Source organism: Apteryx rowi, unplaced genomic scaffold (assembly GCF_003343035.1).
Source record: "Apteryx rowi isolate R43461 unplaced genomic scaffold, aptRow1 scaffold_260, whole genome shotgun sequence".
Lineage (NCBI taxonomy): Eukaryota > Metazoa > Chordata > Aves > Apterygiformes > Apterygidae > Apteryx > Apteryx rowi.
This window is the reverse complement of record NW_020448975.1, coordinates 745257-771917: the sequence shown is the minus strand read 5'-3', so window position 1 is coordinate 771917 and position 26661 is coordinate 745257. Positions and strand designations below refer to the sequence as shown.

Here is a 26661-nt window from a genome sequence, read left to right as displayed (position 1 = left end):
ATGGCTGAAATGGATGATAGTGACTTAGATAAAACATCTAGTATTCAGCAAGCAATTGCATCTTGTTTGGGAGCTATAGTTACATCATTTTTCAGTAAGGCAAACTATTAAGCTTGCCATAGAGAGAATCTTTGCAAAGCGATTGCTCTTCAGCTTGAACCAGCAAGATATCTGCATATATAAAAATACAGTTTTCTTGTAATTTTGTGTATTGTAACAAATGCATTGATTAATTGAAATCTTTCCAGTCCCTTTAACCCAGTCTTTAACTATTTCTAAAAATAAGAATAATTTTTATTAACCTTTCTTTTCTATGTGTTTTTTTTTGGTATAGTAATTCATTGCTTTCTCTCTGTAAGAAACAAAATGAGTTTCCGTACTTCCTACTGCTTAAAAATAGTTTGTAAATAAATATGTATTTTACAGGACATGAATCCTGCAAGACTGCCTCTGTGAAATGTCCCCTTCATGTTACCACTTCAGTGGTAACATCAATTTATTTTGCTGTGATGTCCTACACAGTTGCACCTTTTTATCAATGATTTTTTTCCTAAATATTATTTTTAAGGATTGTTTTTTTGTTAGTCTTTCTAATTTCTGGACAGTCTAATGGAATTCAGCTTCTACCTCTTGTTCAGTCATCTAGCTCAGGACCTCCTTCCCCATGTGTAGCTAAGAAGGTACTGGTTCATTAGATTCAGCACTTCACATCCCTTGGAGTTCTTCAAGCTCATTAGCTTATACTTCATATTTCAGCTGCTTTTTGGATTAAGCTAACTTTTGGTTCTGACTTTTAACACTGATTATGCTGCAGGGAATTGTGCTATTTTTGAGAGACAGTTTTTCCCCTCAAAATTTCCAAGTTTTTACAAAATAGGTAAACTTAAGTAGGTTTTTTTTTTTTGTCCTTACCAACAACTTGCCAAATTTGTAGTCTTTTCATTCTGTTATTATATTGTGTGTCCTGTTATTTTAGGTGAGTAGCAAACAAAGCTAGATCAGACTTTTGCAATTCCCAAGATGGAATTCAACTACTCGTACATAAGATTCTAGTGCAGTTTAAGGTGCCCTAGGTATCAGAGACCTCAGCAGGGTCTGGCAAATATGACACAGGTGTAGAAGACCAGTTCCTTTTTGAAGTGAGAGCTGGGAGACCAAGCAGAATATACAAGTGTCTAAAATTCTACTAGATGCCTAAGTTTAAGCAACTAAGTTGAGCTGCAAGAGGCATATTTAGATCCCTACATTTAGACATATAAATGTGAGCTAAGTGTCTAAGCTCCTATTAGTCAATAGAGATCTAAGGTGTGATTTAGTTACCTGCACATAGGGGTGTAGTACGATGAGACATATGCTAGAATATTTGACTTGGCCTGTAGCTGCTGCCTAATGAGGTCATAGGTGCTGTGTCATATTTGCCCACTGTGTAGATATTTTGGATGCCTTAGAGACTCAGATGGCACTAACTGCTTGTATTTAGGCAACTGAATCAAGCCCTTAGTCAATAAGATCAGTAGAGGCTAGGGAGTGGTCCAACTGACCAGCCACTGCATATCTCCTTTAGGGTGCTGAGACACATTTTGGCCCCATTGACTATATTTATTAGATATATATTGACTATAGGGGGAAACTTAGACACCTAGGTCACCTGTAGACCTCTAAATGTCAGGGTCAAAATCTGGAGCTGAATCCTGCTATCAAAATAATTAGGATGGAATTCAGTCAATTTGTAAAATAGAATATATGTTTGTATAATGAATATATATATATTTAAATGCATATTCAAGCCACAGAATGTATAGCAGAGCAAGCATTCCATTGTCAAAGATAAACCATCAACTTCTATGTGATTTTCTCAACTGAACAGTGAGGACAGCATAGCTACCAGATACTGGTTGCTTAGTGCATCTTTACCTGATTTATTTGYGGTTAATGATAGAATCCTCTTGTATGGACACGTATGGGCATACCATGATATTAATGGGGGAAGTACACTTGTATTTTTTTCAAAGTATAGCTTGTGCCATATGTGAGATTCATTTCATATATGTGCTGTGTACTTAAGTACGCGCACGTGGAGTATTTCCAGGAACATAAACTGATAGAGCTCTATCTTGCCTGATAATCTCCAGAGATGTGTCTGTGGAGCACTTGTTCTGGGATTAGGGATTATTTGGATCTTTACTAAAGATATACTTTTGTGCATTGGACATTATAAAGTATGTATTATAGTTTTGTTTTCTTACTAAATAGTTTGAAATCTATTAAACCTCGCAGTTCATCTCAATGAGACCTCATGACATTGAACAAAATATTAATTTAGAAAAGTTTCAGCACAGAAGTGRCTTGTTCTTAATATGGCATCTTACTTCAGTAGTGTGTACAGCCACTGTATGGCTATCCATTCTTCAGAATGGATAGATCCACAATTTTTAGGGGGCGGAGAGGAAGCAATTAAACCTTCACTTGCTTTTCAACGACTCTAAAGTTTTAGAACTTCTGTACGCACAGTAAAGAAGGAAAGAGGACTGCAAGTTTAACCTTTTTCTTTTGAACATCACTATAAAAATCAGTTAATGGAGTAAGAATTAATACATGAAAAATGCTGTAATATTATACATGCTTGTGGCCAAAAGCTTATCTCGTACGCCTTGTTTCCTCTGTGGTGTGTCACTTACACCTGTGTGGTGTGTTTCCTTATACTTAGCAAGCACAGCAGCGCAGTGTAATAGCACAAGTCTCAGCACTTTTGAACAAGATGACACAATGGATTTTAGATGAGCTTTGTGTATCTCTAACATTTGTCATCTGTGTGACTGTTGTAAATTAGAAAAGACATACCTGGTCACTTGCAAACCATACAGGATATTTTGTCCAGCAAAAACATGCTCTTTTTTTCTTCTTTTTTTTCTCTGGCTGAGTACATTGCAAAACAGTTTTCTTTTCCCTCTGAAAAACAACAGTTGTAGAAGTTTGCGTTAAGGCATCTGTACACTTCTATGTTTTAAGGGCATGCAGTGTGTTTCTAAGTGACTTCTTTGTTTTGTTTTGTTTTAGTAGCTCCTCTTGATGTTGTCAAAATTCRATTGCAAGCCCAAAGCAATCCATTCTCCAAAGGTAAATAAATGTGTCATGTAATTGAGGACCCATTTTGCTCTTTGCTGTTGCATACAGCTCATAGTTCTTGTAATTCTGAGCTATGTTCAGGGTGTTTAGTTTGTTTGCCTATAGTTATGTTTGTTTCTGTGGGGTAAGTGAAGGGGTGGGAGAAGCAAACCAGCAAAATACATTGAAATTGCTAAAGAAAGAAGGCACTACTGAAGAGACACAGGAAAGAAATCTCATAAATACGTGCCATTTTAAACAGGCATTTTTCTGTCTTTCCTAGTATTTTCATTATGACAATGTACAATTAATACTCAGTTGAGTAAATTAAAAAAAAATTGGTATCAATAAATAGCTAAATATTCTATCAGAGGACTCGTGTGATCAGGATACTATACCAGTCCATCTCCTCCAGAATCCAAAGAGCTCTGAAAAAGAGTAGTAAGTCTTAGCTAAGCCACTTATCACTTGGGTTCTAAATAAATGAACATACTGTGCACTCAAAGATATGCCAATCATTCCTGCTATTCAATTGTAATTAATAAATGAGATTTATAAAGAAAGGAGGTGACAGGTGTAGAAATTCCATGTACATGGAGATGCATATTTGGAGTCACCCTTGCTATAAATCTGAGAAAACACTATGCCTTCTACCCTGGTTCTTTAGTAAATTCTAAACCCTTCAGAAATCTGAAAACGTAACATGAACCTCAAAGCATGTTTTTGTAATGGGAGTAATTAATATATTTTGTCAAACACATTCAAAGTATATAATACAGAAGAAATCAAAAACAAGTAGAAAGGATAATCTGGTAGAAATATAGTCTAGCCTAAGATGTAATTCCTCCACCTGTAATGTGGATGCTGAGGATACTTAATAAAAGATTAAAAAGTTGGAAAGATGTTCACAAAGTTGTATAAACTAGTGATATCTAGGTCCTGTGTGTTTTTTTTTTTTTTTTTTAGCCTTCAGCAGATGGTAGTATAACATAAGCATGTCTCTTAGAGCCTGTGAATGCAGTTTCATTTAGTCTGGCATGCTAAGGAGTGTATTTGTTTCCTTCTTACTTTTACCTAATTTGTTGTCAGTGACTTTCCAAGATTATTCTGTCCCTGTTTATCCAGCCAGAGATAAATGTATGTTTCCATTATATGCGGTCTGGAAATGCTGCTGAATAAGAACAATCTTACAAGCATTAACTTTATTCTTATATACCATTTTATTAGGAAAGTGTTTTGTATACTCCAATGGCCTATGGATCATATATGTGTTTGTGAGAACAGGGACAGCAAAGCCTGGTATAAAAAACCTGGGCATTTCAAAGGGACATTGGTAAGAACATTTTATATTTATTTAAAACTGTGCATTGAAAACATGTTCAAATGGCATACTATACATTTATTGTGTTTTGTTTTTAATTCTGGTAGAAACTGTTATCAATGAGAGAGTATTCATGCTGTTACACAGTATAAGTTAGGTAGTGATTAATGATACTTTCTACACGTGAAAATACTAATTCCTTTCTTAGGACGAAGAAGAGAGCAGCTGCACTGCTTTCCTCACAAGGTACTAGCTCACTAATGCCATTTTCTTCACTTGAACTATATTGCGCTACTTCTCTGTACCAGCTTACCTCTCTTATATCTGCAGATCTCCCAGAATGCTCCTGAACTGGACTAACAATGCAGATGGGGTTTTAAAATTAAGTTGATGTGTAAAGTTCTGGATCTATTGAAATCTGTAAGACTAGGATTTTACCCAGACATTTGAAGCAGCTTCAAACCCAAACTTGCTGTTGGAGGTTGTGATACTACTTCGTTAATAAGATTTTGTTTGACTCTGCCATTAAATTACGTGTGTGATCAAGGACTTTTCAGAATCAAATTTTTGAGGAGAAGAAAGAAGTGTCCATGAAAAAGGTTTTCAATAGTTTTACAGAGTTCAAAGTTTATTGAAATTAATAACTTCATAAATATTTTTCTGAATTTTTCAACTAACCACATAATTTTTAGAAGGTCTTTTTAAGCGACGTTATTTTATGCCCATGAAGAAGACTGACTATGAGTTATTGCATTTCCTTTCACTTTTAAAAAGCAGTGCTGGACAATTGTGCAGTAAATAAAATTGTAATGGACATGGTATTTTGCCAGTGATAACACCTTAAAAATGTTTTACTGGATAATTGGTAAGACATATAAATGTTCTGCTCAGTCACTGAATTTAGTTGCATCCCTTTTCTAATACTTTATTAACCTTCCTGGATTGTAAGTTTGTTGAAGCTGGAATATAAACATTTGGCACATGTTGAATACTGTATAGATTTGTATTAAGGTTCTAATAAGAAAATCCAGAAAATGTGTTGTATACAAGAATGAATGTTTTGATTGGATTGTCAGCTGCTGTGTAGCCGTGTCAGTTTGTTACTTGAAAAAGTGGTCCTTTATATTCAGTAGTGTAATAAATCAAATTACTGGTCTGCACTCAACAGTAATGTAAATAGGTATCCACCAACAGAATTCTCCTCCTATTTAATGACTAATGAAAATAGATCCCAGTTAGCATGATTTTTGACAATAATACTCCATATCACCAAAACAAAAAGCATAATAAATCAGCAGTTAATAGACACTTTTGCTGTCAGAGGCTGCTGTGTGCATGATATTTTTTCTGGATGCTGCCCAGCCTCAGATACCGCAGTCGTTCAAGTTCATTCTTAGTTGCAGTCTTCTCGAACAGCCTGAATTACTTGTCCAAGGACACATGGTAATGGAAACAAACAGATGCAGATATTACAAATTGTACTAAAATATATCACTTTATCATATAAACAGTATACAAAAAATAACACATAGAGAAAACATAAAACATTAGTATGCCACTTTCTGTCTTGCTTTTTTTTTTCACGTGTCTTTTTTCTGAAATTGTGTTAGGACCTTCTGGGGTTTGACTCCCTCTCAAAGCTCCATTTTTTCAAGTCAGCCTTGTCTTAATAAATTGTCTTCTTTCTCCTTATCCAACTTTCTTTGACCTCAGCTAATCTGTCCATCAGGGGTGTCTCTTCTAAAGCTCTTTGCCTTTGTTCTTCCTGTAAGTGCAATTCATAGTACTTTCTGTGGTCTGTCATGATTTTGTGATTTTTGAGGATCTGTGATAGTATCTGATCTTAAGCATATTCCAGTCCATCAAATCTCAACTTCTTCCCCCCCAAAGTTTAGGAAAGTTAGGTATTCTACTACTATTGTCCTTTTGAAGATGATAGCTGAATGATCTTCAAGATTCTGTACTTCTCTACTGTCAGTGGTCTGGGAAATATATGGGACAGCTATGATAATAGTTATAAGACTCCAAACATACAGATGCACAAAATAAAACCAGCCAAACCACATACATTGCACATACGTTGTTATGTTGTCCTCAAGTTGTCACAGAAAGCAAGTTTTGAAGAATGATGGAGAGTGAATTCCTATTTTATACCTAGAGCTTTTAGTATTTATTAAAATATATTTTAGTGGATTGGTTTGGGGAAGTTTCCACGAGTTGCTACTGTGTTGTATTAGTTCTGAAAATAGCTTATTCACAGTGCTGTCAGTTGCTGATAAAAACTTAATGCCTTGGTCCTTTAAAGATGGAAGAAAATTCTTGATTTCAAACACATGAATATTTCTATTCAGCTCAGTGGAATTATTTGTATGATTAAATTGCTTATGCTAGCATAAGCAATTACAACATTGAGATCTCAGAGTGATAAAATATTTTTAAAACATACTTTTTAATACATTAATTTTGCGTTCTTTGTGCTAAAATATTATTACTGACTAGAAAAGTTTTGTAGCTAATTATTGCTCTTTCCTTGGTTATAAATTTAGGATGCGTTTGTGAAAATTATTCAAATAGAAGGAATTAAATCACTGTGGAGTGGACTTGCTCCAACACTGTAAGTTGAATGGTTTTGTTTTGTTTTTGTTTTAACAACTTACAGATTATGGTTATGAAGGATACTTCATTACTTAGACAAATGAGCATGCTTTATTTTGAAGTGATTTTAAAAATTGGTAAATTCTCAAGTTACAAATAATATACTTGGTTTGATTAGAAACCTCTAGAGACAATATAATTTCAGACAGATCTTCAGATTTCTCCTTATAACCTCTTTGATATATCCTCAGTTGTTAAGCAGGGACATCAGACTTTCCATTCTACCCTTCAAAGGTAGAATCATCCCCTTGATAGCATCGTCGGATCATAAGGTCTGACATGATTGTTAGACATTTGTTGATAGACACTTGCTATCCTAGCTTGTTCTTAACAATCTCCGATGAGTGACACAGCTATCTGCACAGACACTCCTGTCTTGAACCTCATTATCCTTACTTTAAAAAAAAAAAATAGTATCTAACTAGAATCGTATTTATTCCAAGGAATCTTATTGTTTTTATCCTATCCAATTTGCTCATGGAAAAATGGATCATTCCTTTTGGGTTACAAGAGCCTTTTACGTAATAAAACATTGTTATCATATCTCTTCTCAGTCTTCTCTTCTTCAGGCTAACCCCATCTGTTTTATCTTGATTTTCACAAAAACCTAGTAAGGATAGTAATTAAAACCTCTATAATTAAGTTTTTCTCTGTGGAACAATCCAAGAAAGTGGTCAGATCTAGCATGTAGATTATTAAAGCAACATCCAAATCTTGTAAGTCACTAGATGTTGTGTTACAGTCCTCCTGTTCCAAGTCATAGAGCCTGGCGGACAAGCACTGGTACACTTTGATTTGCACACAGTGCTCAGTATATAGACACAGAAGAGCAAGGCATGGTGAAGCTAGAGCTTGCTATCCTGCAGCATGTGGCTATTTCAAAAAATAAAGCTTTAGGATCTAGGTGAAGTAAGAGGTCTGTATTTCAGCCAAGACAAAGAGGTTTTTTTTCTTTCAACATATGTTCTGTACTCCATCAGAGAGGAACCAGCTTCTTAACTGGAGATGCACGGTTTTTGAAAGATCTAAACTATGACTTGTTGGTTTTCCATGCATTTCCATGCAACTTCACTGGTTTTTGGTAATGATATTGCATGTTATACTGGCACAGAGTGCCTACATAAAACAGAAATATAATTGCCATTTTACAGTAAGCCATGCTGCATTACCCCAACACTCAATGATCACAAGATCTAGCTGTTGTTATTATGGCCCATACTATTCTGAAGAATGGAAAAAGCTTATATTCACTCACCCCACAGTCTTTCAAACAGTAAGAATCATGTTGAATAAGAAAGACATAACGTAAGAAAGAAGTAACATTCTTCAGTTGTTGAATGGATAAAAGTTTAAGCTTAGTAGGTACTTCCATGAAGTTTTGTGTTTGCCTGCTTCATATTCAGATCTTTCAATTCCATTGCTTTACTAAAAATTCTGAAGCTGACATGAAATATATTTTGGCTTAGATCAGTCTGCCATCATTTTACTTAAGGTTTCTCATAATGAAATGGAAATCCAAAAAAGTGGGAGACTTGTGAATTTGAAACTGAACTAGAGTCAGTGAATCAAAGCCATTGCGTTAATGCTTTTTCTTCATCCATAGCAATACACAGCTGAAGGTTTAACTTTTTCTCATTTAAGCAAAATATCCGTACAAGATGGTTTATTTAGCTTATGATCCTGTTTTCCTTGTATTAAGATTCCCTCTCTTATATTTTAGAATAATGGCACTTCCTGCCACAGTAATTTATTTTACATGCTATGATCAACTGCATGAAGCTCTGAAATCTAGACTAGGAAAAGATGGTGACCACATTCCAGTTCTTGCAGGCTCCTTAAGTAGATGTAAGTTGTCATCTCTTTAAAGAGGAAAAACTAAATAAAATATTCGTATTCTGTTATTTTGCCATTTTTAAATTAAATTTGCTGTGACTTTAAGTGTGTGACAATATTATGTGGAGCTGGAAGCAATGTTGTAATTACCCAACATTTCTTGGGTAATGTAACCCTCTTACCTGGAATGACATGATGCATTTTTGCTGTTGCACTTTCATTACAGATATGTTTGAGATAACACTTCCTAGATTTTGATCAAAAATTTCAGGAGACGTTCTAGGGAATTCAACAATTTGTGTTTCATCAGTATTGATTCCAGTTATCTGCTTAAATCCCTCTTTGCTACATGATAAATGTATGGCCTGTAATGCATGCAATACCAAACCAATACCAAAATGGCCTATGATGCAATACCAAAACATTTATCCTACTGAATACGTATCCATGTTTGTTCTGCAGTGTTTAAGACTTTTTTTCTTGATATGTTTCTCCTCCTTTTCTTTTAAGAGTGTTTTGACTTTGTCTTTAGATACTGTTCATACATACGAGAGTATAAAGGTGCACATTTTTAAGTAGAAATGGAGAGCATAGTCAATGCACATTTCTAAGTGTTTGCAATCTGTTCAAAACTTTATGGTCCTAGAAATTCTGCTAAGGACAGAATTCTACTAAGGTCTGTTCTGTGGTGAACCTAAATTATAAACATAATTTTCTATAATGGAAGCTACACAGGTAGTTATAAGGAAAATGAAAATTGGACTTGTTTTGCTCCTCTATGATATCAAGGGGACTGAATTTGTTTTTCTGTTTTCTTAATTTTCTTTATCTTTTCCCCTGTCTATTTTTGTAAAACTAGTTCAGGTTATATCTTTTTGAACTTTCTTAGAAGACGTGGGGATCTAGTTCTGTATTCTACTTGTGACTGCTATGAGAGGGTCTGGAAACCTAGTAGAAAAAGAACTGTTATTCTATGGTCATGTGGCAAATTAATCATATTAGACTGCTCCAGATCTTCAGTTTACATTTAGAAGAAACCTTATGCCAGCAACAGAAGAAAACTTCTTAGGTCTAGTAATGTCATTAAAGTCTGTTAAATATTATATGATGGGAGCTTGTTAGTGAGTGGTGACTCATTGATCTTGCCACCAAGATGCAAGCGAATTCTTTTATTAGATGCAGAATACCTACTGGATTTTCCTAGTATTTTAAAATAAGTATTGGCCAAGATGCTTAGAAAGCAATAAAAGCTTAATATCTACCTATCGTTTTATCTATAACAAAACAACCTAGCACACTTTCTTCAACTTACACTTAAAAATAATCATTATTGAAAGTTACTCTTAAAGGAGTATTTGAAGTTTCAGCCTATTTTATATAACACATCTGAAAATGAGGATTCTTAACAGGTACTTGGGGTATATCATGCTAATACTGAAATAAGTAAATGGCCTGTGTGCCCAGAAAGTTTAGGTACTGTGAATACATATGATATTCTTATCTGAAAGGGAAGTTTATATTGGTAATTCTTTTAAGGAAAAATTGTGGGAGAGTTGAAAGGAACCAAATATATAAAGCAAGGTGAGACATGACTAGTATTTAAATGTTCAGGAAATGTTACTAGTAAATACTGAATTTTTAAAAAAGACAAACCAATAAACAAACGTTTTTCTCATTTTCAGTCGGTTCAGTTACTGTAGTGAGTCCCCTGGAGCTGATCAGAACTAGAATGCTGTCTCACTAGTTGTCTTACAAGCAACTGTACACGTACATCAGCAATGAAGTAGCTAGAGATGGGTGGCTTTCACTGTGGAGAGGCTGGAGTTCTACTGTTCTTAGAGATGTACCTTTCTCAGGTAGGGTTTATTTCACATGCAAGCTTGTGTTAGGTATGAAAATTTGTTTATTCATAAACTCTTTTAGACTTTTCCCTTATTTTTAATGTAACTTTAATGGTTAGCTTTAAGAAAGATTGAGATTTATTCATTGTTCTCCTTTGAGTGTTTGTCTGTAAGTCTTTAAAAATTTAACTTAACCTGAGGGGTTTTTTTTAGTTTTGTTTGTAGACACTGGCTGGGTTTCATTGTTACATTCCCTTTCTCTGTTTACACTGCTTCTTCTGATCCTTAGCTTATGCAATGACTGTTTTCACAGACTACTCTCTTTCAGCAGGAAATTTTCTGTCTAAGAGGCATAGCAGCTGTTTACTTACAGAGGAACAGCATTTATCTAAGTGTTCTAATGCTTAATCTTCAAAACATGTACAAAGAGAGAGTGACACAGTAGTGTCTTCAGGAATTTTTGTTAGCAAGATCAATTAGTTCCTATAGGTACCCCAAAAAAGAAAAATCTAGAGCATCACTTGCTATAGCAGCTCCAAAGCTGGAAGTCCAGAAAAAGAAAAAAGTCTGTTCCAGAGCAGCCCAAGGACAGAGGAGATGACTGGGTTGGAGGAGATCACACTGTGCCCTTTTATCTAAGCTCTGCTGTCTCCTGATCTACAGAGGTAACTGGAAGAGATGGGTCAAGGACAGTGTTCCCACTTGCTGCCAGTGGTGGGAGCCACTGTCTCTGCAAGCCTGTTTAGTGGACAAGACAGGTATCTGAGACATAGTGTGTCACCTTGTTGTCAGAGCACTTGGGAATCCTCCAAGGACTGGTGTCCTTGAAGCAGTTTCTGTCCTGTAGATGGTAACAGAATAACACTTTGAACACCTTGTGTTGGCCCATAAAAATGCTTCAGACCTATTTCTGGAGGCAGAGAACCTTTGAAGTGTTTGACCTGCTATCCTCTATCCTGCTGCCTCATTCTTTAGAGAATCTGACATCTAATTTAATTTGTACTGTCTGTGTCAACCAAAGGAACGATCTATTCTCATCCAGAAGACAAAAGACTAAAATGAAATATTTGAATTCTTCTGCAACTGATCTTTCCTGATTTCTTTGCACGGTCTTGTTGCCCAGATCATTCTGGGTGTCATGAAAGAGTGCCCACAAAAAAGAAAGGTCAAATGAGTGCCTGAACTTTGCTGCCTTTTTATCATCAGCAGGGTATGCCCTGTGCCTACAATTCTGACATACTGGCTTGCATGGTCACATTTAGATTCTTGTGCTGTTCTTAACTCAGGAGAGTTCCTTTCTCTCTTTAATGTAGCTGACTGCTCACCATCATTTCTTCTTATTACCATCATATGTGGATTTAGAACAGAGTAACTGCCTGTTCCCTTCAATTCACCCTGTCATCTCAAGACCCTGATTCCTTTCCAAAGAGCCTTTCACTAAAGGCAATGGAATCTGGTTCCCATGATGGCACAGGACCTTTTCACTCTTCTGTTCTGTTACCACAGTCTTCTACCTCCAAAGCATCTTTGCTTGTGAATCCTGCTGTTCTGTACCCAGTTAGTTTGATCTGGCAGAACTTAAACTATATCCAAGAGGAATTGTGTCCGAAGGAGTAGATCAAGAACTTATCAAGGGGGAGGATCTTTTCTCATTTTACTTAACCCATATGATGAAGCCTTAATATTCACAAAGGACAGTAAGCAAATTGGTACTTTTATCAGGTAAAAAACCATGTTCTCCAAATCTGGATTTACTGTCTGATCTGCTTGATCAGGTGCATCCACAAAAGGCTCTCACAATTGAATTCTTTCCCAAGTTGTGCTGCCAGACTTCAGAAATGCTCTCTGCAAGGATTTGAGCAAAAACCCTCTGGATCTGTGCTCCAGACAGCTACCAGCTGTGGGGTTGGTGTCACGCCCTGATCAGTAACCACTAAGATAATGAGAAGCATCTTTTTAAGACTATCTTAGACCTCCCAAAGAGGCCTAGATCGGATTGAAAAGATCTGGTTGAATATCTCTGTTTTGAGGTTAGGAATGTGTTCCACCTGCACACTGAGGAACTGCTACCCCACCGAATACCTTACCTGCAATAAAGTCTTTTGGGAATGATTCAAGACAAGAAGGAAAGTGTTCTTGTCTGCTGAGATCACCTTCCATGCTGTAGATACAAGTCATGCTTTATCTTTTTTTATATTGATAAAACAAAGCTTGAATTTCCTTGAAGCAAGTGATGTCATTTGTGTTCTCCTGCCTATCCCACAAATTTGTGTTGCCCCAAATTTTTTCTTAGGCTGTTCTGCTTCCCTTGGAAGCACAGGGATTAGAAAGAGAATTTTAGCATTCTCTTCCCAAGGGAAGGAAGGGAACGCTAAAATTCTCTTTCTAATCCCTGTTGTCTGATTTCATGAAGAAACTCTTGTTCTTTTACTGATTTTTGTCTGTAGCAATATGGCAGGAGCTCATGATCTTCCTTCTCTGTGCTGCTTTTAACAGATTGGGAAGATCAGAGCACTGTAAGGGAGTGCACAAAGAGGAGGGCACTAAGGTGATAATGTGTGTGTGTTTTTTCTCTACACTTTTCAGATTCTTGCATCCATGCCTGCTGTTCCTCCCTCAGCCCAAAACCTTCCCACTGACTTTAAGTCATTCCCCAAACCCCTCTGGTGTTTGCTCCACAGCTGGCAGGCACTTGTCTGTGCCCTGTTCTTCATAGAGGTAGTGGGATGCTGGATAGGTGAGGAGACGAGGTGGAGATTAACATGCATCTACTGCCTTTTAGGTTAAGAATTATTGTTGAACCAAAAGTGGAGAGGGAATTATATGCATGAGGGAAGGAGAATGTATTTATTTTTAAACAACAAAGTGAAATGCCACAAAACTGTGATGCTATAAACCTAAGGTTGTTTAAAGCTGCTTAACACCATTTCAAAATGCATTTTCTGTTTKTTTGTTTGTTTGTTTGTTTTGTTTTTTCTCCTTATAAACACTCTCTCTGCAGTTAAGATATGTGTCCTTGGCTTCTACTCTTTGAATGATCCCCCAACAACATCATGGTTTCTGGTATTCTTACAGCACAGTCTGTGCCTTTGCTGCAGTTAGCTCAAGTTAGTTCTTTCAAGAGGAATTAAAGTCAGTGTAACAATTTGTGTTGAGAGAGCAGCTGCTCTGTGAAAACACTCAAGCTGCGTAGAAAGTCTGTGTTAGCAGCACAGAGTAGCTTAGGATCTCACTGTGTTACTAGCCCAAGTATGAATGACATGTTTCAAGCATGTTCCTTGGAAGGCTAGCTAGATTGAATAAAACTTAAGCTGTGAATGTTTATAAGCACAAGAATCAGGTTACCAGTAATACCTGAGTCATTCTTTAAGCAGTGTTGCAGAGAATATAAACTTAAAAGTTATGCAGGAGCCCTGCAGGTGCTCAAGCAAAATTTTGGATTTGGATCATTTATATTAAAGAAGGGTTATGTACATTCCAATAGTAGGTTTACACCAAACTCTGAGAATGCCTTCTAAGATACTGTCTTCATTTACTTTTGCAAGATGTTGGAGGCCAGAGATAAGAGCTGACGGTCTCCATGACAAGAAGATGCTTTGCTATTGCTCTGCTGCCACAACCTACAGAGCTCAGTGCTGAAATAAGACCCAGTTATCTTTCAAAGTATGCATCTGTTATTAGCGGTATTTATTTTGACCAACTTCTACAAGGAATCACTCCAAAATTCAGCACAGTAATATCTACTTTAAAAAGTTTCAGTTAGAATGCAGAAAGAGTGAGGTTTAGTTTAGTGGAACAAAACAGAAAGAAATGTTATTCCTGAAATGTTATTCCTGAAAGTTGTTAAGTTGAAAGACATGCCCCAACCTCAGTAATTCCCAGAGGGCAAAATCATATTTCTTGGTTCTCTAAGAATTAAGTTTTACACTCGGTGTCCCAAAAGAGTATAAGACATTTTTTACAGAATTAATAAGATTTATGAAATGTGTGAAATAACTCTGAAACCACAGCTAATATTTAGAAACTAACATTTTGATTAAAGTTAAATTGCATTTTTAAAAAACTGTTAATGAATTTTGTAGTGCTGGGATTAGATTGTATTAAGGTAGGAGTTACTTTACAGGAATGGAGAAATGATTGATGATAATTTGTATCATATGTAGAAATTTGCAATAAATGCATGGAGAGAATGGGAGCAGACCAGGCTGTCCATGGAGGGTCACAGAGAACACTCTTATTTCTGCTTTCAGCTCTTGTTTCTCTTTGCTCCTGTTGCCACAGAAGTCTTACATCTGTGATAAAAGAGATTAGGTGAATTTCTATATTGACATAAAAATGTGTTGCTTGGTGCAATTTTTTTTTTTTTTTATAACCATAGCAATATATTGGTATAATTATGAACGTTTCAAGAAGATGATGTGCAAGAAAGTTGGTACACATGAATCAACATTTTTTTATTGCTTTTACTTCAGGAGCAGCATCTGGCTCTGTAAGTACATATTTTTGTTTCTAATACTGCTCTTTAATAGTATCACTACTAAGCTATTTGAAACTAGTATGGTTTTACATGATTCTCTCACAAATGGTGTATGTTTTTGGATGCATCTACTTTAAACACATATGGCCTGGTGTTCAAGCCAACTAGATGTACCTGAATAATCTATGATGTTCTGAAATACAAGGTTTTAGTAATATCAGGTACTTGAAATATCAAATTAGTTTTACCTTGCATGGACTTCAAAATTTTAAATTGAAATTTAATTGCTCTAACATTAAATTGATATTTTTTTCCTGACAGATTGCGGCTGTCATAACTCTACCATTTGATGTAGTGAAAACACATAGGCAGACTGAACTTTGGGAGAGAGAGACCTTAAAAAGTAAGTTGCTGGGAATTAGATTGTTATACAGCTGTCTTAAGCTCTCTTCCAACCATATTTATTGTTCAACAGATATAATTCTCTTTAGATCAGAGTGCTTGGTAAAATTTGCAGAACTGTTTAATGATAATCTTGACAATTGCTACATGCAATAAAGCTGGATTTACCTGTTTATCAACAATGAAGAAGGAAAAAATAAAGCGTGTGGTTATATGGAATTTTAGTTGGAGTTTTAAGTCTCCATCTCTTCTAAAGTTTATGTCAGAATCTGATCACTAGGCCTTTTCTCCATTCCAAATTTTAACATCTTCTAGGATATTTTAGGATGAATGTAATATGTCCATTAATGACATAAAGGAGAGAGAAGGTACAATACCATTTAGGTTAATAAAGTGATATAAATTACAGACAAAATTCAGGGCTGTTAGAGTTAGGCAGACCAATTGCATATTTTTCTACATTTAAGTAAATTATATTTAATTTAAATAGGCAAAATTCATTTCTTATAAAACATTCACGTGAACGGTGTTTTATTGAAAAAGACTTTAGATTTGATGAAAATAATATGATAAAATATTTGCACGTCCACTCCCATGTACTACTAGAAAACAAAAATACCAGCAGTTCAACTCTTACAAGCATTTTATTTCATAACAATATTTTTCTTTTGCTAAATTTTGGGCTAGAGAGGGAAAGCACTGTGCTCAGGTTTTGTATTTTTTACCTTCTTTTTGTGGGATTTCAAATAAATGACTTTCGAGGGCATATTAGTGAGATAAATTATGAAGTAGTGACTATCCCAACAGCTTAGAAGGATGAAAGAGGAAAGAAGTTTTGTTTTTGTTCTGTGTTCAGTAAAGCACCACTGCATTTTATACCAATGCAAGTTGCATATAAAAACTTTTTTTACCTGGACCAGTAAGAGACTTCCATTAACTTCAATAACTGTTAGATCATGGCTTTAAGATTATAGAACAGTAAAAAGATTAATTTTTCAAACAGCAATCCATCTGCTTAGAAACTACTTTCAAGACCTAGTTCAGAAAGATTTTTTTGAAAACTTGCAGTTCATATTTTGACATGAGGTTTCATTCTCTCAAGCAAATTATTTTTTTCTGGTGTAATAGTTGAAAGACATTTATGTTGCTTTTGCAGAATAGTCAAAAGTCAAAAAAGTTTTTGATTTTAATTATTAGTGTGTTTTAATTTTTTCCTTGTGCTAATGAATGTCAGAATTTCATTRCATACCACTTTGAGTCACAGGTAGCTTTCATGTATTTACTAGGGTGATATTAATTAGGTTAATATTTATTTAAAAATTCAGTATGGTTATCTATAATTTGTATTAGTTTAATCCTTTACTAATTCGGTTGCTGTTACAGTTGGACACTGACTATGACTACATCTACTTATTGTCTTTGTGGCTGCAAAATATCTTTAGCAGCCTTCAGATGCTATAGGATGTTCCAGCTGAATATATTCTGTGAATCTGTTTTAAGTTTCATCTAGAAAAAACATTCTGAGTTACTTCCATACTACAGATCAATGCATGTGCAGAGTGAGATACCACAAAAAAGTTACTCTGTTCAAAACGGTCGTTTATGTCTGCAATGTAGACTGCTTCTTGCTGCTGCTGCAGTTAGGTTACTTATAGTATATGAATTAGCTCTACATGAGGCTGTGGTTTGCATCGTACACTTATGTTTTCTTAAAGTCAGATTGCATTTTTGGCAATTTGATTTTGTAAACTTAGACATCATGTAGTGTTCTAGCTTAATTATTATATTCATTCTTACTATATCCTTTCTCAAAACTTACCTTTAGATTCAGTTTACCAAAAAGGCAAGTTCTTGTTTGAAAATCTGAGATACAATGATCTTTTAGCTTAGTATAATGTGAAATGGAGAGGGACTTGCTCTGCTCATCTGCTAGTCTATTTTTTTCAACTATATCAGTTACGGCTAGTAAGGAATATTATCTCTCACCGTATATCTGACTCCAGGTATTACTATGGATTTTTTTTCATGTCATGCTGTTTTAAGTTGAAGATTGTGATTTGTATACTGTATGAATTCAACATCATGTATAAATAGTATGGATAAAATTAATGTATGATGAATTAAACTTAATCATTGCATATTTTTCTGTGACATTCTGTGTATTGCTTAATTCACTGTTTTGTTGTACTATGTTGAGTTCCACAGAGGAGCTGTACATCTACATGGGCAGTTATGAAGAAAATTGTCGCTAAAAATGGAATTACTGGATTATTTGCTGGTAAATCTTTTAATATCTTTTTAAAAAACTCATAATAGAGGGAGAGTTACTTCATCAACAAGTGATTATAGATACAAATATGCATACATTAAATTTTATTTCCACACATGAACACTTACAGTTACAGAATAGTCGGTTTATATATACAGCAGCAGACATGCATATGTATGGAGAGAATTTTGGTAATCTCTTACAAGTTACTAGGTTACAGCTATCTAAGATGAACACAGTTTATTTAAAAAAATAAAGGGGTTGGGCATAACAAATATGAGAGTCTAGTTTTGTTGTTTTATTGGCAGCTAATAAGGGGAGAGTTCAGTTCAAGTTTTGGAAAGTTTCCAATTCCTTGATGTATTTTATTTTTCTTCTTGCTTGGATGGCCTTAAAGACAGTCTTTTAGTGTTTTTGATAGCTTTATCAAAGATCACTTTTTAGCCCTGAACTACATGCAATAGTATTTCTACTGCTAACCAGCACATATGCATCACTCACCATCATAAGTTACCTTGGCCATTTAGACCTTGCATAATTATAGAACAGGAAAGAAGTCTTCAGGAATATCTTGTGGGGTCTTTTTCAGATCTAGGCCACTCCAAGACCTGAAATCAGTGAGACTTACCTAATCATACAACCTAATCCTTAGTACTAATCCAAAACCTGCAGCAATGAGGCTGGCCAATTTCCTGAGAGGTCCAGCAGGAAATGTTATTTCTCTTTACTTTYATAACTGCAGCTCAATTGTAACAGGACTTCCTGGCATCAAGTAGTGATCATAGAGGCTCATGTGGCCTCACAAGACCTATGAGTGTCTTTTCCAGTGCGTGGCCAGAACAGACACGTTGTGAGCTGACAAGTCTGACATAAGAGACAGAAAGAAAAATGACATCCCAGTGCTGAAGCAAACATCCCTTATCACTGCTACCTTGTCCTGAAACCGAGAATTTCTTTTTATTCCACTGCTAGAGTTACAGAAAAGATTGACTCTCTTCTGAGATGTTCACCAGTCCTTTCAGGAACTCATTCATGGTGGATTCAGCCAGATCTCAGAAAACTTTCTTGGAGAATGATATGGAAKTTTTTCACAGATTTGTAACTATTTGGCAGCAGCTTACTAACAAGGCCATCGCAGATCCTTTTAGACTTCCAGCAGAGACTTCTACTTCTTGGCATGTTCTTTCTAGCAAAATAGAAAAGATTGTGTTTCCAGGAAATTGTAGTTCTTGCATTGTCATCCATTGTGTCCTAAGTAGCCATAGAATACAACTTGTGTTTCTAGATGGCAGTTTCACAGAATCACACAGAATGGTTGAGGTTGGAAGGGACCTCTGGAGATCATCTAGTCCAACCCCCCTACTCAAGCARGGTCACCTAGAGCACATTGCACAGGATTGCATCCAGGCGTGTTTTGAATATCTCCAGAGAAGGAGACTCCACAACCTTTCTGGGCAACCTGTTCCAGGGCTCTGTCACCCTCACAGTGAAAAAGTATTTCCTCATGTTCAGATGAAATTGTCTATGTTTCAGTTTGTGCCCGTTGCCTCATGTCCTGTCACTGGGCACCACTGAAAAGAGTCTGGTCCCATCCTCTTGACACCCTCCCTTCAGATACTTGTACACATTGATAAGATCTCCTCTCAGCCTTCTCTTCTCCAAGCTAAACAGGCCCAGCTTTCTCAGTCTTTCCTCATAAGAGAGATGTTCCAGTCCCCTAATCATCTTTGTAGCCCTTCGCTGGACTTGCTCCAGTAGTGTCACATCCCTCTCGTACTGGGGAGCCCAGAACTGGATACAGTACTCCAGATGGGGCCTCACCAGGGCTGAGCAGAGGGGGAGGATCACCTCCCTCGACCTGCTGGCAACACTCTTCCTGATGCAGCCCAGGATACCATTGGCCTTCTTGGCCACAAGGGCGCATTGCTGGCTCATGGTTAACTTGGTGTCCACCAGCACTCCCRGGTCCTTCTTGGCAGAGCTGCTTTCCAGCAGGTCAACCCCCAACCTGTACTGGTGCATGGGGTTATTCCTCCCYAGGTGCAGGACCCTGCACTTSCCTTTGTTGAACTTCATGAGGTTCCTCTCYGCCCACCTCTCCAGCCTGTCCAGGTCTCTCTGAATGGCAGCACAGCCCTCCGGTGTATCGGCCACTCCTCCCAGTTTTGTATCRTCAGCAAACTTGCTGAGGGTGCACTCTGTCCCTTCATCCAGGTCATTGATGAAGAAGTYGAACAAGACTGGGCCCAGTACTGACCCCTGGGGGACACCGCTAGCTACAGGCCTCCAACTAGACTCTGTGCCACTGATCACAACCCCCTGAGCTCTGCCATTCAGCCAGTTCTCAATCCACCTCACTGTCCACTCATCTAGCCCACACTTCCTGAGCTTGTCTATGAGGATGTTATGGGAGACAGTGTCAAAAGCCTTGCTGAAGTCAAGGGAGACAACATCCACTGCTCTCCCCTCATCTACCCAGCCAGTCATTCCATCAGAGAAGGCTATCAGATTGGTTAGGCATGATTTCCCCTTGGTGAAGCCATGCTGACTACTCCTGATCACCTTCTTGTCCTCCACATGCTTGGAGATGGCCTCCAGGATGAGCTGCTCCATCACCTTCCCAGGGATGGAGGTGAGGCTGACTGGCCTGTAGTTCCCTGGGTCTTCCTTCTTGCCCTTTTTGAAGACTGGGGTGACACTGGCTTTCTTCCAGTCCTCAGGCACCTCTCCTGTTCTCCATGACCTTTCAAAGATGACGGAGAGTGGCTTAGCAATGACATCTGCCAGCTCCCTCAGCACTCGTGAGTGCATCCCATCAGGGCCCATGGATTTGTGGATGTCAGGTTTGCTTAAATGATCTCTAACCCACTCCTCCTCCACCAAGGGAAAGTCTTCCTTCCTCCAGACTTTCTCTCTTGCCTCCAGGGTCTGGGGTTCCTGAGGGCTGGCCTGAGCAGTAAAGACTGAAGCAGAGAAGGCATTCAGTAACTCTGCCTTCTCTGCATCCTTCGTCACCAGGACACCCACCCCGTTCAGCAAAGGGCCCACATTTTCCCTAGTCTTCCTCTTGCTGCTGATGTATTTGAAGAAGCCCTTCTTGCTGTCCTTGACATCTCTAGCCAGATTTAATTCCAAACAGGCCTTAGCCTTCCTCGTCGCATCCCTGCATACTCTAACAACATTCCTATATTCCTCCCAAGTGGCCTGTCCCTTTTTCCGTATTCTGTGTACTTCCTTCTTCTGGTTGAGTTTTGCCAGGAGCTCCTTGCTCATCCATGCAGGTCTCCTGCCTCCTTTGCTTGACTTCCTACTCATAGGGATGCACCGCTCTTGAGCCTGGAGGAGGTGATGTTTGAATATTAACCAGCTCTCTTGAATGCCCCTTCCTTCTAGGGCCCTAACCCATGGGATTCCTCCAAGTAGGTCCCTGAAGAGGCCAAAGTTCGCTCTCCTGAAGTCTAGGGTTGCGATCCAGAGATGAAACAAACCTCTTCTTCTTTAGTTTGGTAACTAAAACCAAAAATATTTTCATAGCCTAGCTATATTCTGCTCCCCCAAAATTTCCTTTCTCCAACAGCCAGATATTTTTTACCCCATATGAATATGAACTTCTCTGACAGCTGATCTGAATGTCTCAGTACCCTGTGACAACTTTATGGTGAATTACTGTGGGGCCARTCAGTTTTTAGGGCAGTCTGCAAGATGGAGCTGTAATAAGCATTGCCATACTAATGAGAAGGGCTTCTTGGCTGTAAACCTTAGTGTACCTGAGGAATTCAGTCTTTAGTAAAATATCTGCCTTTCTGTGAGAACATTAACCCCAAAATTGGTGAAGTCTTCACTTCTTAAAAAAGAACTTTCTGAACAACTTTTAGATCATGTGGTATTGTATCCACTGTCCCACAAGAAATGCAAGATTGCAGCTCTGTAGCAATGCAGAGCTTCAGACCCGGCCATTCTCAAACTGTGTCATCCTACGGCTGGTAACATCTCTTCCATGGAGCTATCAGGTTTCTGTCAGCAGTCCTGAAGATGCCACTGGGAGGTGCCAGTTATTTTTCTGACAGTTGCAGCGCCCTCTTTCTCCTTATTTCTTTTTTCTTTTACATCAGAATAGATCCCTACAACTTGCTAAACATCACACCAGATGTATTGAGTCCTTGAAATATGAAGAACTCTACACTATGTAATTTGTCCCTCTTCAATCTTTCGATACATTATTTCTTCTTTCTRTAAGAGTCTGATGCAAGTGGAAGTTTTGGTGTTCTGAATGGAGGGAGGTTTTACAGTACATCTGTCTTTTCCTCGTTATTTCATAGAGCAAAAGGGGGTTGCGGCCTAATTTGAATGAGAGAAAGCTGAATGCTTTCATCCATGGGTTTAGGAGTAATAGGTGACTACTGAGCCATTCAAGAAAGATGATGGTTTGTACCTCTGGATATTCTAGATGTTTATTTTTGTGTATTACAGAAAGTCATATTTTCATCTCTCACCTATCAAAATACTTGTGCTTCAGCATGGTTCATCACCACTATCAATTATGTCTTGCTAAACATCAAAGTGTTTACCAAGATGTTTGCAGTCATTTCAACCTATATCAATTTGGTGATGAACATAGTTTCCTGGGTGATGACTTGGTATGATGTTCCTCGGTCCTTCAACCTTTCTATAACTAAACCTTCTTCCACCATTCAAAGAAATGGATTTCATGGCAAATGCTCAGAAGTTTTGCTTCACACTTCTCAGTCCAAAATTCATCTCTGGGTAAATATTAATATGGAGGTTACTGTGTGGAGTCATCCATTTTGCAAGTGTACATGTAGACTGCTGTTCTGTGAAAAGTATAGGCTGCTTATCACTTAATGGAGTAAAGATATGTGCCATCCACAAGGATGCTCACTGTCTACCTTCTCTCCCTTTCCTATATGGTGACTGAGTGGGAATTCTGCTCCTAAGAGGTAACTCAAGTGGTGCTGGCATGTCTCACTCTGTGTACCTGTAGTTTGAGTATGCATAAAGACAAGTTTGGGATTACCACATGTGACAGGAACTGAGAGAATAAGAGTCTTCAGCCTTGCATGATAGTGCAGATGGATAGTGACAGTGTGTTTAAGTTGATTACCCATCCTCAGGAATTCTAATTGCTGGTTAATATCTTTCATGAACAACTGCTGTCATTCATTAAACACAGATTTTTAACTGTGGGTGACATTTTTGCTTTGCTGCATACTTACACTCAAATAGTTCTATCAATAATTTACTAGCCCAAGTATTACCAGACTAAAACAGTGTCATTTCTGAACTTGTTTTTAAAATGTTTTGCTTTTGTATCCCCTCCTTTGTATGTGTGACAACTGAATTCAAATTCAGTTGCAATTTGACCTTGAAAGTATACTAAATGTGCTCAGAGTCACAGAATGCTCCTTATTTCCTGTGTGTCTACCTTGGGATACTCATCTCAGCTGCTCTAAGCTTTCTTGCATCCCCTAGTACTTGTACTTTGTGCTACTCAAAGGCCCCAGTGCGCTTCTCCAAGCCTGCCAGGGAAGAGATCYCCCCTGTCATTCTGCCTTTAGTAATTCTCCCTGATGGCTGAGGCTGCTATTTTCCTGTTCTGTTGAATGGCTGGGGCAATACTGTGTTGCTGCCATACACAGAAGTCTTCTAATGCACGTGTGTTGCCATGCGTGACTCTAGCAGCCTAACGAGGAAGTTACAAGATGTTCTGATAAAAATAAGCCTTTGGGAGTTGATGCGTATATGAAYAACTGCAAGAGTCATTCCAAAACCAGGATACCTACAAGTGTTGGCAACGCTGCATGGGTTCATTGGACCATCTTGTGTGAATGGCTATGCAGCTGGCCAAATATTTGCAAGACTTGTTTGCGTTCACTGAAGGAAGAGATTAAATTACTTTACTTGCTGCACAGTGATATCATTGAGGGATAACAGGATTTGAATGTTTCAGAATGTTGATTTGAGAAGAATACAAGACTGCACAAAGTATTACAATTAGATGTTTTGGGTGGAATGTAGTTCACAGATCAGGATACCTACCTTTAGGTCTTGACATGTGACTAATGAAGTGTAGAGACATTCTCTTGATCAGCCACTAGCTCAGCTCAGTTGCCCACAGCTAGGTACGTGGTGCCATTTGAGATGGCCTGGGGTGTTCCRCCTGGCCTCCTGCTACTGTTCCAGAAGGACACAAGTTTTCTGTAGGTCATGTGTCATCTGTGCTAGCTCCATGGAGATGTCTCTGCATTTCATATGGAACTAGATGGCTGTGGCTACACAAGTGGATCTGCCTCCATTTGCCTMTCTCGGGGTAAGCTCACTCACTTTTTAAACTCAGTTCACAAGATCACTGTTGATGGTGATGGGAGCCCTTAACACCTGCATTCAGTTGTAACCAGGAGCCTTTCATTTTAATAAAGGGGCAGTAGGTCTTGGGGGAGACAGTGGCAGGGGAATCAGTCTTTTTAATTTATTAATGCTTAGTTTGAAGGGCTGCGATTATGTGCCCACGATGCGGGGTACAGCCCAACATGGTACTTGTGCCCTTTCTTCCTTGCCTTTCCCCATGTCAGGCTTCAGGGTTTCTTGCACCTCTGGCCCTCCTGACCAAGAGGTCACAAACCTCTGCTTGTCCCACAGGGGCAGCAGGTTTGAACTGCCACTTAGAGGAGGGCATGCAGGCTGCCACCAGTGCTGCCTCTGACTCGCCACGCAGGTTATGCTGCTCCACCTCTGCGGAGAGAGAGAGACAGGGGAGAGACACCATGGGCTTGAGGCAGGCAGGCCACACAGGGTGGCATAAGGTTAATAGATTGGTAGTAGCTGTAGGCAGTAATTCTGTTATTTTCAGGAATGTGGACATCTAGAATCCCAGTTCTATAATGATATACCGTGGTATCAGTGTATTACAAACACTAAATGGCACTACAGTGCTTCCTTCTGAAAACAAATGATGATAGTGAATATTTTCCCTTTCTCTTTTTGGGCAGGTATCATTCCACGGTTGATTAAAGTTGCTCCTGCTTGTGCCATAATGATCAGCACGTATGAATATGGAAAGTCTTTCTTTCGTCACTTAAATGAAAAAAAGAACTAGCACCCTTAATTCTTCACCTGGTTGTGTACAGTCAAAATATATGATGAAAGTTGTGCCAAATTTGACTCTGTCTAGGAGTATGCCAGAATTTCCAGTGAATTGCAGCTATTACATTTGGTAACTTAATACATCTTCATTTTCTTAATTATTTCACGAAGTATAAATTCAAGGCTTTTTGGTTAAGATTAAGAAAATGCACATAACCCTGAAACCATTGTTCAAAATTTTGTGACTTCTGTGGCTAGAGAGGAAAAAAAAAGAGATGCTCTGATTGTTCTTCTGTGATGGTCAGAAGGAAAAAAAATTGAGACTGGACAGAGCAATGAAGAGTAACCACTGCCACTGTTCCTGGGAGACGACATGCACCCATTAACTGGAAATGAGATTTGTACAGAGTAAGAGTATTTCTGTGTTGTAATTCAATCTTATACTGAGCAACTTGTTTCAGAAATAGGTAAATAAGATTTTTTGTGGACTTTTGTTCAAAAAAATATGAGCATAGATAAGGACAAGTCTTCCATGAATGCTTAATTGTGCACCTAGAGACATTTGTCCTATCAGTTTGTCCTTGCGGCTGTGCTATTATTAAAAATAATACAGTGTATCCATGGACATTGAGGGTAGAAAGAAATAGCATACTACTAAATAGCCATCAAGTACCATAAAAATGATTTATATTTTGATGATTTTAAATAGAAACATACTGTAGCTCACCAATACAGTAATATTGAATTAACCTGGAATAAACTTGAGTTAACTTACTTCAGTATATCAGTTTGTGTGTCATGTAATGCTAATTCAATTTGAACTGGAACTTCAGCAGAAGTTTAAAAAGGAAGGTCACATTTAACAAGAAACTTATAATTTCCAGTTTTATTACTCAGAGTAGAGATTAACTTTCTGAGAAAGAGCCTGACCCTTGATATTTCCAGAAAACTTATGAAAGCTTTAGAAATGCATCTGCTACATGTACAGTTGCATGCAACTCAGTTTTTCAAGTGTTGTGGTTATATTTTTAACTAATTTTAAATCTTATACACACATATTAAAGCCAAAACACTAAGAGGCACATAAAAAGCTTTCACAAATCCCTTTTGTAGCACCTGAGGTGCATACTTCAGTTCATTTTGAAAAATACTCCTCACAAATGAGGTTGTCGATTAAAAATGGATGAAACGGTAGGAGAACTGTCATATAGCTGGAAGCAGAATGGTAATTCTAAGTTTATGTCTCTCCAGATTTTTCTCTCCATGAGAATACTATCTATTCTCACAGTTATGCTGAAAGCTTTGAGTTGTTGCTTTTGCATGAGTTCACATAAACTGTGAATATATTATTACCTGTCTTCCTTCCAGACTCCACTAAACTGAGACTTCTCATACATATGGCCAAAAAACCTACAGAAGTTGGGGTTTTGGGGTGTTTTAAGGATACAAAATTGTTTTCCCTAAGTTACCTTCTTTCAAAGTCAGGATTAATTCTGCAGTATTTAAGAATTACTAGCATTTCTGAAGTTAAAAAAAAAAGGAAGCATATATGAATGGGAGTAATCTGAGTTTTCAGTGGGAGATCCATAAAGAATGTTCTTTCACATTTATGAAAAGGAGAGTGCTTTTTTTTTCCCTCTAACTACTATATGCAGAA

The 26661-nt window shown here is 37.6% G+C and overlaps 1 protein-coding gene across 1 annotated transcript; it reads left to right on the top strand.

Annotated features, from left to right (window-relative positions):
* SLC25A40 (solute carrier family 25 member 40) lies at nt 1–25278 on the top strand. Its single transcript, XM_026067684.1, is given in 12 exon segments — nt 1–94; nt 3058–3117; nt 4333–4356; nt 4359–4438; nt 6973–7040; nt 8802–8926; nt 10597–10770; nt 15134–15204; nt 15206–15244; nt 15554–15635; nt 17832–17912; nt 24911–25278. Coding segments are annotated over 12 exon segments (1005 nt in total). The 3' UTR covers nt 25018–25278.
* Nucleotides 25279–26661: the final 1383 nt, after the last annotated feature.